Genomic DNA, 16,583 nt, shown 5'->3' with positions numbered 1-16,583 from the left:
ACCAAAAACCAGTTACACAGCACTCAATACACATATAATCAAAAAAGGGGAGCCTGTCACAGAGTAAAAAAAAAAAAAAGGCAGCTTGAGAAGAACATTGGTACTGTTGAGATATCAACACAAGTGAGGAATGTTTTTATAAAGTAAATTGTTTGGCTGCAAATGTGAGGAAGTTCAAATACGTACATGACTTTGTTGGAGAAAATGAAGATACCCAGGACACGTGACTTTGTAATTTTCTTTCTTTCTTTCTTTTTTTTTTTTGCTTTTTGGAGGGGGGAAGTTAGGGCAATTGGGGTTAAGTGACTTGCCCAAGATAACACGGCTAGCTTTTGTGTTAAGTGTCTGAGGCCGAATTTGAACTAAGGACCTCCTGACTCCAGGGCTGGCGCTCTATTCCCTGCGCCACCTAGCCACCCCTACTTTATAATTTTCATTAAATAAAAATGTCATTTTTCTTTGTCATTATCCTTATGTAGCACTACAAAATATTCCACAACTAATCTGTCAAATTAGAAATAGCTTAGATCCCAATAATTTTACAAATGTGCTCATTAGAATACAGTCAAAATTGTGATTATTATTTAATGCAGGTATAACATTAAAAAAAAAGACTACCCAAATAAATTACTGTTAGAAAAGTAGTGTGTAACCCCTGAAAGTTTAATCTATAGTTAAGTATGAGCAATAAACAATGATATATTTAATGATTTACAAGTGGGAAAAAATATTAACTTCCTCTCTGGAGAGAATAATTTTATAAAGGTAAAGGACTCTAGGTATAGTATACCTTAACTATAGGTATATTTCCTTTCTATTCAATATATACAATTTAACATGCAATTCTAACTCTTCAAAGAGAAGAGTCTCTTAATACCATTGAGTCAGTTTTTGCCTATACTTGCATATTTTACTTCTGCTTCTCTTTAAACTAAAATAGTAATTGGAGGGTTATGACTCTCATTCTCCCTATTCATAGCAATACTAGATTTTAGAAACAGAATTATGAAATAAAGAGTTATTAGACGATTAATGTTAGTCTGAAAATCTAGACAGTATCTTGTTAATGAGTTAATGAAGTTTCCTTTTCCCTCCCCCTTAAAAGAATATCCACATGAATAGGTATTACATCACAACCTACCTAATTTCATTATAAAGAGGTGTAGGTTTGGGGCGGCCAGGTAGCACAGCGAGTAAGAGCACCAGCCACAGTGTCGGGATGACCTGGGGATTGAATCCAGGCTCAGACACTTAGCACCCACCCAGTAATACCTGGCCATGTAACCTTGAGCAAGTTACTTAACCCCAATTGCTTAGGGGTGGCCAGGTGGCTCAGCAAGTAAGACAGTCACTGGCTCCAGTGTCGAGATGACCTGGGGATCAAATCCAGGCTCAGATACTTGGCACCACATCCAGAAATAACTGGCCATGTAACCTTGAGTAAGTTACTTAACCCCAATTGCTTAAAAAAAAAAAAAAGAGGTGTAGGTTTGGATTTGTACTAAAAGACATGAATGTGAACAATAGTTCAGTAAGTTATTTTGCAATTCCTTAATTTAAAAATATGCTAAATTGTTTTTATCAAATTTGACTTTAGATCACATACACACACACAAATGTAGATATTTACATGTGCAAACCAATGAGTCTTTTATTTCAAGGTTATAAATACCTGAAAAGTAGCACTTGATGGAAATACTGACATAATCTAAAGTAAAGCACTCCTAGCGTTATGTATTAATTATACAAGCTGGAGAGCGTGAATTTACATAAAAAAGAAAACCACCCTAAAAACCGATTCTCTGGGAAGAGCAGAAGTGCATAACATGCAAAAAACCTCACTCCCAAACCAAAAACTACACATATAGATGTACATTTACCTTGTCTTCAAATGTCCAAAGCAATTAAATACCTCCTACATTCAATTTTTTTTTAACCCCATAGCCAATAAAGCAAAGTGCTGGCACAGATTGGAAATCTGCATAATCTATAAAGTAATGCACGCCAGATTTTAATGCACAACGGAAATCTGGTTTGCTCCCAGCTGCTGGTATAATAATTATTGTCCTGTGGTTGCTAAGCGATTCTTTGACTTTTTTCCTTAAGACTACTAAACCATGTCTGTGTGCAAAGGCAAAAATGAGGCTGGGGAAAGCAATAAAATGACTCCAGCTGTAGATGTCCAACAGAACTCAAAGCCAGATGACAGCTGTAGAAAAAATGAAAACCAGACTGTGCTGCTCTCTTCTTCAAAGATTTTCTCTTCACTTACCCCCCCTCTCTCAATTCTGAAAACACTTTAACAATGTTCTGTTCCAAATAAAAATGATTATGAAGAAGGGATCAGAGACTTTTACATTACTCTTAAGAACTCTCTTCTTATGGTTGTATTCTATGAGGCTACAGTTTTCTTCTACTTAGGTTATAAACAGCAATGAAAGGTTTAGGCAATTATTGTTTCATTTAAATAGAGATAAAAACTTTATTAAGTTTCTGATGTTTGAAATGATCTTTTTTTTCTTTTAGGCTTGACTATAAACTTCAATTTATAATATTTAAGTTATTAAAAATCTGTACTTTTACCTAGACTGTAATATTCTCATTGAAATATAACCTTTAACTGACACATTTTCTGCCTCTTAAATGAAGTTTTGTTTCAAAATTACAGCACAATAACTTTTTATTTTGGTATTATGAAAGACAACTGATGATGGTGTGATGTGGGGAGAAAGTGGTTTGGCATATTAGAAAACAATGGCTAACCACAAATACGGACAGGGAAAACACATCTTTAATTCTTTTTATTCTAACATTCTACATAAAGCTACGTAAATTTTTAAATGAAAAAGTTAATTTTGCATAAATGGAAAAACAAAGTCAGTAACTACCTTTTATTGTCTGGAATGTGGTTATATAGTTAAAAACATAGTTACATCTGCATCATATTTAATGGATCTTATACGATCAAAACAGATTGTGCAGAAACTATCTGGTCACATAATAAGGAGACAAAAAGCAACTTAAAACTTTGAGAATTCTTTGTAAATTACTGTAGAATTATACTTATTACCAGTAGTGTCATAAAACTCATTTGCAAGAAGGCTTCAGTCTTTCAACTTTGTCTTCAGACAGAAAATCCTCATTAAATGTTACCTCTGCAAATCAGTACAAGAAAAATTCACATCCTGCTTGCCTGAAGCAAAACCACTTAAGACAATAGAGGTAAATCATAGCCTTTTTTACCACTCTGGCACAAAAATTATAATACCTAATCCAGACAAAGAATAAGTCATTTAAGTATTCCTTAGGGTCAAAGGAGAAAAGATGTCAATTTCTTGTTTAAGACCAATTAAGTCTCATCTTTCATTTGCCTGGAGCATGAAATTTGAGATTTTCTACTTTTATAACTTCAAATCTATTGTGAGATGAGCTTTGCGGATTCTTGATGATTCCAATACACCTAAATAATAAGCTTCCAGTGTTAGAACTTGCAGTCTTGGCAGGTAAAATAGTAAAATTTATCTCAAAACAAGCATAGGCCAGCCTTTAAAAAAAAATAAAGATACTAATTAGCTCATTAAAAAAAGCTAAAGAAAGAGAATGAGTATAAAGAATATTTAAGCTTCATTCCTGGATAATCTTTTAAAGAATCAAATACCAGAAGTTTAAGGCTTTAGTTTAAGAAACTGCAAAATAGATCTTAAGAAACAGGGAAAATGTTATACTTGCCCTGAAGGAATTTATGATCTAACCTTCCAATAAATTCATCATTGTCTATCATGAAAATCTTTGGTGATAAATAAAATTTTCCTTAGAAATTTTATAATTTATCTACATTAGAATGAACACACTGAACTTTAAAAAAATTATCCAGGTAATAGACTGAAAACCTCCCATTACTTCTCATTAGATAAGCTTTTGAAATGGAAGTCAGAGAAAGTATGGGCAATCCATTGAATTTGTCCAACAATATCTCTATCTTGGTCAGCTACTATACAGAGACAATTAGCTGGGCCCAGAATTTAAAAGAAGGGAGTGAAGTGGGAGTAAAGGGAGTAAAGTAAAATTCGACTGTAATAAGGGAACATTGTGAAGTAGTTCAATGACCCCAAGATTCTCTTTGAAACAAAAACCTGTTTTTAAAAAGCATTAAATACTCTTTTTGGTATTTATAGGAAAAATCTTTCTAGAACACCAAAATATCCAAACAATTAAAAAGATATGTGACCTAAAGGGCAATGGAGAGATGCATGACATAGGATACATCACACTGCCAAGGATGATCTATAGACAAAAAAAGGCATAGGTAAAATATAATCACAAAAGAAGGAGTGCTGGTCATACAACTTTGCCAGAGCAAGGGTATAAAGAGATGGACAAACTGAGTCTTGGGCTAGCATTGAGGAAATAATAAAAGGTCTGTAATTAGAAGTTTAGATAAACAGTTTATTTTTTTTTCCAGAGGTTAAAAAGAAATAAATGTCAGGTGCAAAAAGAGATTCTCTTGTATAATCCCTCCTAAACTTAAAAAAAGAAGACACTTTGCTTATTACCATGTTTAATCTGCTAAATAATCTAGCTTAGAATAATAATGTGAAAAAGGAAGCTTTACTATTTTCCCATCTCTTTGGAATAAAGTAATAGGGAAGTTTTATTATATTATCTACTACATATAATGCAAGCTTTCATTATAAAGAAGTATTAGGAAGGGAGGAGGGCACTTTTTGCTGTTCTTAGAAGAAGCAAGGTGGATTGGAGACACTGATTGACTCAGAAGTAGCAAGACCTGGGTTCAAGATCTGCCTCTGATACTTCCTCAAAATGTGCCCTGAGCAAGTCTTTCAACTTTCGGTGTTTTAGTTTCTGCATCTAGAAAAACTGAGTTGTGAGGAAAGCATTTTGAGGCTGGCCAAGTGATTGAAAAAATGTTAACTAATGCCTCTATTTCATTTTCCTGACTGTTTCTTATCTACTTTCTTTCCTAATTCATCTTTAACTTATAAATACAGTTCTAGCAGAAAGCATGATTATAAACCAAAAAGAATGTTCTCTTTTAACTGATTACTACAGAAACTTATGAATGCTTCTATAATGATTTTTTGGTTTCATAGAATTACCTGCAACTGGCAAAATAACATTAACGTGGGTCTTACTGTAGAACATAAATATAGCTAAAGTACATGAACTATGTGAAAATGGTATTCAAAAAGAATTTTGTCCATATCATTGCTGGCATCATAGCTACAAAGGAGTCAGAGAAAGTCTCCTTCATTTTCAGTCTCAATATCTGCTGGAGGCTATGGGGTAAGCCTAGGTAGTAGGCTTTACATACTTTTAAAAAATTAAATACATTTCAAAAACGTTGCCATTTTTCTATAAAGTTTTTTTATTTCTACTTTGTTGGCTATAATTTGTTAAATTTTAAGATGATTCTGATTTAGCAACACAATTAGCAAATAAAAACCCCTCAATGATTTGGCTGTCATTTTCTTAGAGCACAAGTCCTTAAAAAAAAAAAGAAAAACTCATGAAAAGCATGATATAATACTTACTGGAAAGCTATCCTCAGCTACTTCGACTTCATTCTGTGACGTTAGAGAGTCTAAGGAACAAGGAATTAGGCAAAATTGAGTATACACAAACACACCTTATACATAAACACACAGACACACACGATGCAACTGATTCCTAAGTCATCCCAATACTGCTGGAAATTATAGATAATTACATGGACCACCGGAGAGTCAGGTAAGCACCAGGCACGTGAACTTAACTCCAGACAAAAATCAGTGAGAATTTTCTCTGTGCAGAGGAACAGTTGTTGACTCCCTTACTATCATTTAACCCCTGCAAATTATGGCCAACTAGTTGAGTCCAAATCAGATGAACTAAAGGTCTTCAAATCACTGAGAGGATAGAGCTCAAATATGATTAATAAAAAAAACAATTAATGTCATAGAATAGTCTTCTGATTCAGAAATCAGGTCTATATGTAAAATCTACTTAAACTCATTAATATATTCGGTGTTTCATATATGTAGGTATGAACTTCTGTGTTAAATACAGCATTTGTACAATAGCAACAATGTAACAAATATATTGAAGTGAAAACACAGAGACATTAGGTATTATTTTATCAATGACATTATAGTGAGAAGTTGGTGGGAATAATGAGGTATGCTAGAAATGATATTAATATGCTTAACTCATTTTCTGTCCCAAAAGACTGTTCTTTTTAAATTTGTATTTCTGTGACTAAATCTATTTCAGTTAATTTATCTGATGTTTTAAAAATTGGGATGCAGACTACTGCATCTTGTCACAAATTACTGGTCAAACTTCTTTTTATCAATTAGATATATTTAAGAATTAAACAGTATCTTATAGTGACTTTTCTTCTTTTTGAAAGCATTGTTTTTAATGGGACTCATTTTTATTTAAAAAAACATAAGCCAGTTTTACATGAACATTTTCTCCTTATTTATAGTCTATTTAAAAAGGAAATGTTCTATATATCCCAGAATTCTTCATCTTCCTTTCAAGTTCTTATGTCATGAAAGTCACCCATTAAAAAAAGAAATGTTTCTTGACATTTTTAATGAACAATATTTGTAGTCACAAGAAATGTTGAATCAAAATTTGAGCTTTAAAGGACTCTAGTAATTCTAATTTGACAGATAATGGCTAAATTAATTGAGAAGGTAGACATGAAACCTACCTTGAGAAATATCCTCTATAGCTCTTCGAATGCCTCTGTCAAAAGCTCTTGCATCAGCAGGACTTTGAAAAGTAAGGCCAAACTTTTTGTCATCAATCTTCCAGTGATGAAAGGTTGGGGTGACCTTGTTGTAAATGAGGTCCTTCTTTAGCATACATTCTAAAACCACCTACCAGGAATAAAAAAAAAAAAACCTAAGTTAATGCACTCATACTGAAGTATCTAGTAGAATAAGTTCTAACTGGTAGCTGTGGGTGGTGCAGCTAACCACATTGTCAAATAACTTATTTAAAAAAAAAATTGAAGCTACTTAATACACACATACTCTTATCAAATGAATCCAGAAATTAAATGTTTCAGAATATGCTTTAAATAAGTCATTTTTGCTTAAAATATTATTTTAAAAGTATAGTGATACAAAAGTTAAAATATTTTCTTTAAAAAGTCATGTAAATAAAAAAATAAGCACCTTGGATTAGATGTACTAAGAAAATGCTAAAGAATATTTCATAGCATCTCCATTTGTAAATAATAATTTTTAATATATTCCTTTCAAGAACCATGACTTACTCTAAAAAAGTACATGGCATTTGTAGTTAGGATTCAAAAGAATCAGTGCCAAGAAAAGAAGAATGAAAAATTTTAATATATAAATTGATTCATCTTTCTAAAGAGATATATAACTATTTAATATATTTATTTTTACTTTGGGATTCAATGAATTAATCCTTGTGTGGTTGGGTGGGAGAGGGGGTGAAGGGAGAAGAGTTAACCAGACCATTCTTGATTCATTAATTTCCCCCAGTCCAAAGATTTCATCATAAGAACTGAGGAATACAGTAAATAGAAACAAGATGTTAAAGCACAAAGAAGGGTTCTTCCTTTGTTATTTCTTGATGAAGTGTGAAGATTCACCTGATGGAATTAGAAGGCAGTTGGCTGACCAAACATTAGCCATGGTTCTGATGGTCTTTAACAAAAAAGACCCTCAAGCTCTGTAGCAGAGTGACCTCTGGCAGCAGAGAAGAGAATTAGGATGGACTCAAGATAGACTCATAAGTCATGAGTTTAGCTGTATACAGGAGCAGGTCCTGGGATCTTTATTCACTCAGCAGAGACACCATGACCATATGAGAGAAATAGAAGGACATATGATAAGGCAAAGGTAATTGGGACTCTGCAGTATCACAGTATGAGTTTTCTTGGCTGTATATTTCCTACATGTGTCTCACTACCAGTGTATATGCCTTAGCATTTATGCTTATTCCTTCCTTCCTTCATGTGTCCACTCTTCTTATTGATACTGTATTTATGGGAGAATGTGCCCTAGGTTTTTGTGGGAGGATATTTTGTAACTACAGCTCTTATCATTAGTAAGTATCTTTCCTTTGAGTTCAGCTATTAAAGGTAAGTAAAATAATGAGGATGCTTGAAATACAATTTTAGGAATATGGCTCTACAGATTATTCCTTTAAGTAGGAATATTCACTTTCCTGGGGAATCGAACAGTAACTGAAAATTAAAGTTGGCAAGGGAGGCTCAGAGAAGAGGTACTATACTTGCATGCAGTAACTTACTTTGATCTAATTTGTTTAAAATGAAAGGTTTGTACCTAAAGCATAGGAAGAAGAAAGAAGAGAGTTAAAACTTTCAAACTCCAGGTTTTTCCTCTTTGTGTATGCTACGCTTAGATGTTTTCTCTTAAATTAAAAGTGTGAATTCCTAGATTGGAGACTTATCTTCAAGTATAAGAAGAGCTTTTATACTAACTAGAAGGACGCTCACCAGATATTCACATTTTTGGGAAAGAAGTGAGTTTAAATAAGAGATTTAAGGAAGACCTTACACATACTAATAGTTGTTAGAAAAGGTTGCTTAGTGATGGATGACAGTATAGATATCAAATATTTGAGATAAGGCTCTGCTTGGAGGCAATGGAATAAAGGATGTGGCTTCATTTTTTGGACTGGACTTATGATTTCTTCAGTTGTAGGGAGTATGTGGTGAGGGACTCCCTCTATCAATAGCAAAAGGCACCTGGTTCTGTAACTCAGATGATTGCCTGTGAATTTTGGTCACGTGGTATACATATCAGAAGTCAGCTGTTAAAGGTGGGAGAGGCAGTATGATGTGGGGGAAGGACTAGAGAGATGACACTTTGTAATCAGGAGACCTAGATCATCTTTTATTATGATTATAAAATATTATTGGAGTTTCCACCATAGATAATATTTGTTAAAAGCGTTCTTAACACAAATAAGTGTCTTATAAAGAAGAATTCTATAAGAAGATCAATTAAATACATGGATAGATAATTAATATTTCAATTTCTAAATATCTTGTATCTTATTTGATATCCTATTTGAATTAATAGAAGGATTTTACTACCGTTAATGAGTTTACTCTCATGTAATCCTGACAAAAGGCATCTAATATTAAGAATATAATACATAACATAATATGACAAGAAGATGTATCCAACTACTCTCATGAAGAGATGCAAAATCATGTATAGAAAATTACCTATTACAACTGGAAACACAATCCCTCTTTCAGTAGCATTACTGCTTTGCTAAAAATGAGACTAACATTTCAGGACTCTTATATAGCGCCATTCAACCATATTAAATTGTTGCTTGTGGGTTTAGGTTGTGTCCCCAGAGGTGTGAACCATAGGAAATTAGTTTTATTTGGTTATTTCCAATCACTATGGCTGTAATGATAAATATGAAGAGTCTGGGTGGCACAGAGAAGGGGAAGTAATTTATATTTGAGGAACATGTGATCAATTCGTGAAAACTATGAAAAATCATTTGGTTTAAAATTTTTTCAGGATATTTGGAACATTATTAAATTAGGAAGTTCAGATTCCTTCTATAACTGCTTCTGCATTCTAGCAAACAAGTTTCTAAAGGTAAGTCTTTCAAATGTTTTATACCAGATAACAACTTACCACAACGTATCAGTTTAAATCCTCCTAAACAACTTAGTTATAGTAATTTCCTGAAATCTACAATTCCCAAATGACATAATTTTGAGACCCTTTTCTGACAAAACATATACTATTTTGTTTTTTAAACCCAACAATTCAGAATTCCACCTAAAAAAATATGTACTAACTAATAGCGGTGCTATTTGATGTGAAAAGATGTCAAACTAATTTTAAAAAGTAGAGAAAGATTTTTGAATATGCCTTTTATCTACATAACTGAAAATAATCACTTATTTTGTTCAGATTTAGAAAATAAAACAAGTTTACTTTTTAACATCCAGAATTCACAAAGAATAAAACTTATTATTAGAAAAAGTATATCATTTCTCAATTCATAGAGGTAGAAAAAGAAACTATTTCTTAGGATTTATCTTTCTGTATCACTGAACATTAAATTGATCCTTACAGCCCCTGTGTTTCTGATATGAAAAGAAGAACAATATTTCAACCAGGGCTACATTATATATTGGGAATTTTTTTGTACTTAAGTAACATGTTTTTAATTTTTCTGAAGCTACAGTTTCATTTCGCCATACAACATGCAAATTACTTAGGTAACCAATAAATATCTGATGAATGAATAAACATTTGAGGCATAAAACATTTGAAAGCTTTGGTTCTTTTGTTAATTTATTGCATTAAATAATGACTTCTCAAGTTCCTTTCTCATTTTCAGGTTCCACTGTCAGATTATGGTCTGAAATTTTCTATTTGGCAAAAGATGTTTACAGATTTTACTGTATCCAAATAGCCTAAGATCAAACATTTATAAAAGCTTCTAGTTTAATCTACTTGTTGTTTTCTAATATGTAACATGAAATAATTATTTCCTATTTTTGCACTAGTAGTTTTATGGGCAAAACAACCCATAAATCTCCAGGACCGAATTTACGCTCAATTCAGTATCAGAATGGGGAAAGCAACCAAACATCCATGCCACCAAAAGCCAAACACACCCTCACACCTCTACCCCCATCTTGACGGAATTGCAAACTACAGTACTCAAAATCAGAAAACAAAGCAAGTGGGAGAATGCTTCAAGTGGCTTATTCTAGCCACGTGAGATCCACAACAATTTATGGATAATATAGCAAGAGAATGGCACAACAGACATGTAAACCTGAAGAAAAGCAACGATATCCACAAAATATAAATCTTGGATGAAGCACTCTAGATCTCTTGTGCAGATCCTCTACTGGGGATTTAGCCAGAAGTGGACAAGAATTATATGGAATGAAAATGCATAGATGAGTTGGCAAATGTACATAGGTGGAGAGTACATATAATGAGGAAACTGTGAATCAAAGTATAAATACTCATACTTTATTGATGTGTAGAATAGAATAATTTTAGAGATGAAAGGGAATTTTAGAGATCATGCAGTCCAATGGTCTCATTTTACAGATGGAGCAAGTACATGCAACACATTTACATAATACATCTGAACAATATAGGCAGATCTAGGAATAAAATTGACATTTTCCACTGCAGAATGCTGATTTTTCTAGCAAAAGTAGTGGTACCTAATTTCTACACAGATGAGTTTAATATCACAAAATGGCTGTCATATTTAACCAACTGCAGAAAGGCTATATAGTTCTGTTCAAATGAGTATAATCAATGAAGCCAATATTGCCAGATAAGTAACCTACAAAAGTTTAAGAATTTAGGCATGCTGGTAGACAAACAAACTTGCAGGTCAGCATGTCTGTCATTTACTAATTACTGATCTACTAAAAGGAGTTAAGTTTATCTGACTCTCCTTAGGAGTTCTTAATAGATTCACTTATCAGGAAATATCTGATAGAAGAAGAAATGAACAATTTTGAGTCTTGCTAAAACTATTTACTCATTGCCAGAGATAATAACACAGTTTTTAAGTTGTTCAATTCATGATTGTTATATCCGAAATTCAGGCCAAGCTTATTAGTGAGAAACACTAATAGGTAAATTTCTTCCTGAGTTGGGAACTTCTCAAAGTGTATAAACATGATAAAGTCACTATGGTAAATATTATTTAGGGTTCTAGGATACTTAATGGCTAGAGAGAGTTAACAAAAGTAAAAATAGTGGATGGCTCCACTCTCCTTCCTATTTCATAGATGGGTGTTCACATATTACCCTGGCTTTAGAAAATGGTTATACAGCAGAAGACAAAGAGACTGTATATGAAACCACAAATCTGTTTCAGATTGTTTATTTTTATTTTTTGCTTTTTGAAGGGCAATTGGGGTTAAGCGATTTGCCCAGGATTACAAGGCTAGTAAGTAAGTGTTAAGTGTCTGAGGCCGAATTTGAACTCAGGTCCTCCTGACTTCAGAGCCGGTGCTCTATTAACTGCACCACCTAGCTGCCCCCCATATTGTTTATTTTTTAAAGTATATAAAAATTCCACACATTACTTTGAAAACAGTTCTTGTCTGTGCTTCCTCCTGAACTTCTGTTTATAGATTTGTTTTTAACAAAACCCAATCATACAATTTACATGAATATGAAAACATAAAATCTATCTAATGCCAAGACAAATTATAGACATGAAAACTTTAAGTTTAAAGAGAAATCTGTAGTTTAACTTTCTAATCTATTACATTATATTGAAAAACATCAACCCAAGAGAGAAACAATTATGCAAACTTTGTTTTTATTCTGCTTTTTAAAAAATATACAAAGTTATCTAGTGGCATATGAAATATCATTTACCATCTACATGTCATTCCCTTCCCACCAACCTGCTTTAAGATGAAAGTGAGTTTCATCATCTGCTCCCTGGCATCAAAACAGGTGATAGTACTCAATCTGAGATAGCTGCTTTTTAGCACTATTTCCAAATGTTATTGTAATAATTATGAATATAGTTATTCTAGTTCAAGGAAGAACGTTCAAGGAAGAACTTTAATGAATACTGATAAATAAAACATCACACATCTATCATCAAACCTCAATTTGGCCATCAAGCTCTAATCAAAGAGTGTGAATAACAACAACTGGCCCTTCTAAAGACTAATATGGAATTGCTTGACCAATATTTTTAGACAATTTAAAATTAAGGTGCATAAATATTATAATTAAAAGCAGCATAATTAACTAATACCACATCCTCTTCCAAAAGCACTTACAAATTGTTTATAGAATCAGTATCAGTTAAGATATTTTATTTTCATCTATTTACAAAGACCAGCAAACCTGACCAAGTTAGAGTTGAATATAATTGTTGTATGTAGACTGGCTGGAGCCAGCTCTAGGAAAGTGACTATAAGACTAGAGGAGGAAGTGTACAATTATGTCAAGAATATTTGGTATAAATGGCTTTGCATTGTAAAAGATCCAAACAAGCTGGGTAAGAAAACCCAGGAGACAATAAATCTCAATTCTTTCCTAGATGAAATCAATACCTTTATGGGCCTGGGGTAGGGTGGTGAAATAAAGAGAAAATTTTTGTTAATTGAAGAACAAAACACACAATGTTAGGGGAGTTAAAGGCCCCCAATATACTGGGTAGACCCCCTTTGCAGGATTCATAGAAGGAAATGAACAAAAGTGGCATTAGGAGAAAGCAAGAATGAATTGTAATAATCCTACATTCACCTAAGTTTCTGTCTTGATATTCTTTAGCATTTCTGCCAACTCTGAAAAGTTATAGATCTGTTTCTGCTTTTCCCTCCTCCCCAACCCTATGGTGGTGGTAGAGAGGTGAGGACAGAAGAGGGAAGGAAGGAAAGAAAGGAAGAGAAAAAGGAGAGAAAACTAGAAAGGGAGCAGAGAACTACAGGACTAATGGAAGGGAAAGGGAATGGAATATTGGAAAATAGCATTAAGGGAATGCTTCAGAAGAAGTTGTACCTAGGCGGAGTAGAAGCACGACCTATCTGGGCTTCCACCTTCCCCAATTCATGTAAAAAGGGGACTCTAAACAAACTTTGGAGCTGCAGAACCCACAGAATGACACAGAGAAGCTAAACTCCCACTGAGGACAGCCCAGCAGGCTGGCAGGAATCGGCTAGTGAAGCGCTCTGGGAGCTGAGCCCAGCTCCACACCGAGGCTTCAGCCCCAAGGCAGGCCTAAAGTAGGCCTGAGGGACTCCAGATCAGCAGGAGCTGTGGCCATTTCCAGATTTATCAACACATAGATGCTATGGACAAAGTGAGAGGTCAGTGCACTCTGGACTTTGGGACCCAGTAAGTGGGAGTGTGTGGCTTTTGCCCCAGAGATGAGAAGATGCTGAGACACCTGGCACAGCCAGCCAGCACTACGTGGCAGCTTCAGCTTCTGGCCTGCAGAGTGTAGGGGGACCAAGCACCAGTCTGAGGGGTAATCGTTCTTACTTTAACTTGCTTGGATCTGAATTGCAGTCTAGGGTGGAGGTCCTAGGGTGTGTGTCCAGCTTGTCAGTGCGTATGGAGGCCTCAGAGAGGGCATCCATCTAATACCTCCGGCAGCTGAGAAAACCCCAGCGATTGAGATGAAAGCTCCCCTGTCTGGTGGCAGAGTCCTACTGTGGCAAAAAGCCCAGGGGTCAAATGAATGAGGGGCAACATGACCAGGCAAAGGAAACAAAGCTGACAGAAGATTCCAACATTACACTCCTATTCTGGGGACAAAAAGGAGCATAGAACAGGAAGAAGACAGTGAAGTCAGAGCTCCTGCACCAAAAGCTCCCAAGGAAAATACGAGCTGGTTATAGGCCATAGAGGACCTTAAGAAGCAGATAAGAGAAGTGGAGGAAACATTGGGAAGAGAAATGAGAACAATGCAAGAAAATTACGAAATGAGAGTCAATAGCCTGACTGAGGAAAATAACACCTTAAAAAATAGACTAACTCAAATGCCAAAAGAGTCTCAAAAAGGCAGTGAGGACAGGAATGCCTTAAAAAGCTGAATTTGCCAGATGGAAAAAGAATCTCAAAAGCTCAATGAGGAGAATCATTGCTTCAGAATTAGAGTGGAGCAAATGGAAGCTAATGACTTTATGAGAAATCAAGCTGCTGTTAAACAGATCCAACAAATGAAAGAATAGAAGGCAATGTGAAATATCTCATGGGAAAAACCAATGACCTGGAAAATAGATCCAGGAGATATAATTTAAAAATTATTGGACTACCTGAAAGCCATGATCAAAGTAAGAACCTAGAAATCATCCTCCAAGAAGTTCTCAAAGAAAACTGCCCTGATGTTTTAAAACCAGAGGGCAAAATAGAGGTTGAAAGAATCCACCGATCACCTCCTGAGCAAGATCCCAAAAAGAAAACTCCTAGGAATATTATAACCAGGTTCCGGAATTCCCAGATTAAGGGGAGAATATTACAAGCAGCCAGGAAGAAACAATTTGAATATTGTGGAAACACAATCAGGATAACCCAGGATCTGGCAGCTTCTACACTGAGGGATCAAAGGGCTTGGAATATGATATTCCAGAGGTCAAAGGAGCTGGGATTAAAACCAAGAGTCACCTACCCAGCAAAACTGAGTATCATGTTTCAGGGGGAAATATGGTCATTCAGTGGAATAGAGGACTTTCAAGCATTCTTGCTGAAAAAACCAGAGTTGAATAGAAAATGTGACATTCAGATATAAGAAGCAAGAGAAGCATGAGAAGGTAAACAGGGAAAAGAAATCATAAGGAACTTATCAGAGTTGAACTATTAACATTCCTACATGGAAAAACAATAATTGTAACTTATGAAACCTTTCTCAGTAGCTGAAGGGAATAGAAATATATATATATATATATATGAATAAAGGTATATGGGCATATGTTTACAGGTATACATAGATAAAGGGCATAGGACCAATTTAACAGGAAGGAATGACACTTAAAAGGTGAAATTAAGAGGTGAGAGGGGAGAGACAGAATGGGGTAAACTATCTCATACAGAAGAGGCAAGGGGAAATGGTCACAATGGAGGGGAAGTATAGAAAGGCAAAAGGAAATGGGTCAGACTTATTCCCATTGAATTTGGCTTGAGGAGGGAATGAAATGCACACTAAACAGGGTATCTCACCCTCCAGGAGAGTATGGGTGGATGATGAAAGGGAGAGCAGACTGGGGCGGGGGGAGAGTTGGAAGCACCCACTTTTGAAAAGGGACAGCATCAAAGTAGAGAATAGAACAAGTGGGACGTAGGATAGGAGGGAGGGAAATATAGTCAGTCTTTTACAATATATCTACTATGTTACTGTTTTGCATTAGCCACACATGTACACAACCTATATTGAACTGCTTATCTTCCCAGTAAGGGTGGATGACAAGGGAGGAAGGGAATGAACCTGGAATTCAAAGTTTTAAAATAAAATGTTTAAATATATATATATATATATATATATATATATATGTATACACTATTATATATATATATATATTTACACTATTATTAATACTATTTTACATGTAATTGGGAAATAAGATATATAGGCACTGGGGCATAGAGATCCACTGGAAAAGCTGAAAGGGGTATGGGAGAGAGCAGATTAGAGGAGGGGATATCTTGTGGGACTGCTATTTTGGAGCAGTGGGTAGGGGAAAAACAGGGAGCAAATTTGTAACTCAAACCTGGCAGAAATGAATGATGTAAATCAGAAGTTAATAAAGCATTTGAAAAAAATAAATTAAAATTGGTACTATTTTAAAATGCTTAATTAAACATTTAAAAAACAAAACAAAAACAAACAAAAAAAAGGCATACCTACTTGTAAGGGGATTGTAGGATTCAGAGAAATCTAGGAAAACTTGTACAAAATGGGATAGAGTGAAGTAAGCAGAAGCAGAACAATGTATACAAGAATAAAATACAATATAAAAACAAATAACTGTGAAAAGTTTAAGAACTCTGATCAATGCAAATAATAAATTTTTCAGAGGACTGATGATAAAATAT

At 34.4% G+C, this 16,583-nt stretch overlaps 1 protein-coding gene across 2 annotated transcripts in view; it reads right to left on the bottom strand.

Annotated features, from left to right (window-relative positions):
- The window catches only part of SPRED1 (sprouty related EVH1 domain containing 1), a 36,936-nt gene extending 30,029 nt beyond the window's left edge, over positions 1-6,907 (bottom strand). For both annotated transcript variants that reach the window (XM_069105715.1, XM_069105716.1), the window contains exons 1-2: positions 6,719-6,907; positions 5,553-5,602 (exon numbers count right to left, since the gene is read on the bottom strand). In XM_069105715.1, coding sequence (XP_068961816.1) covers positions 5,553-5,602; positions 6,719-6,872 — 204 coding nt within the window. In that variant the 5' untranslated portion in view covers positions 6,873-6,907. The remainder of the gene's footprint in view (positions 1-5,552; positions 5,603-6,718) is intronic.
- Positions 6,908-16,583: the final 9,676 nt, after the last annotated feature.

The sequence above is a fragment of the Petaurus breviceps genome, unplaced genomic scaffold, assembly GCF_028583685.1.
Source record: "Petaurus breviceps papuanus isolate PSGF00001 unplaced genomic scaffold, PetGlider_PUasm1.0 77, whole genome shotgun sequence".
In the NCBI taxonomy this organism is placed as follows: domain Eukaryota; kingdom Metazoa; phylum Chordata; class Mammalia; order Diprotodontia; family Petauridae; genus Petaurus; species Petaurus breviceps.
The sequence above is the reverse complement of the archived record's forward strand: the minus strand, read 5'-3'. Positions and strand labels throughout refer to the sequence as shown.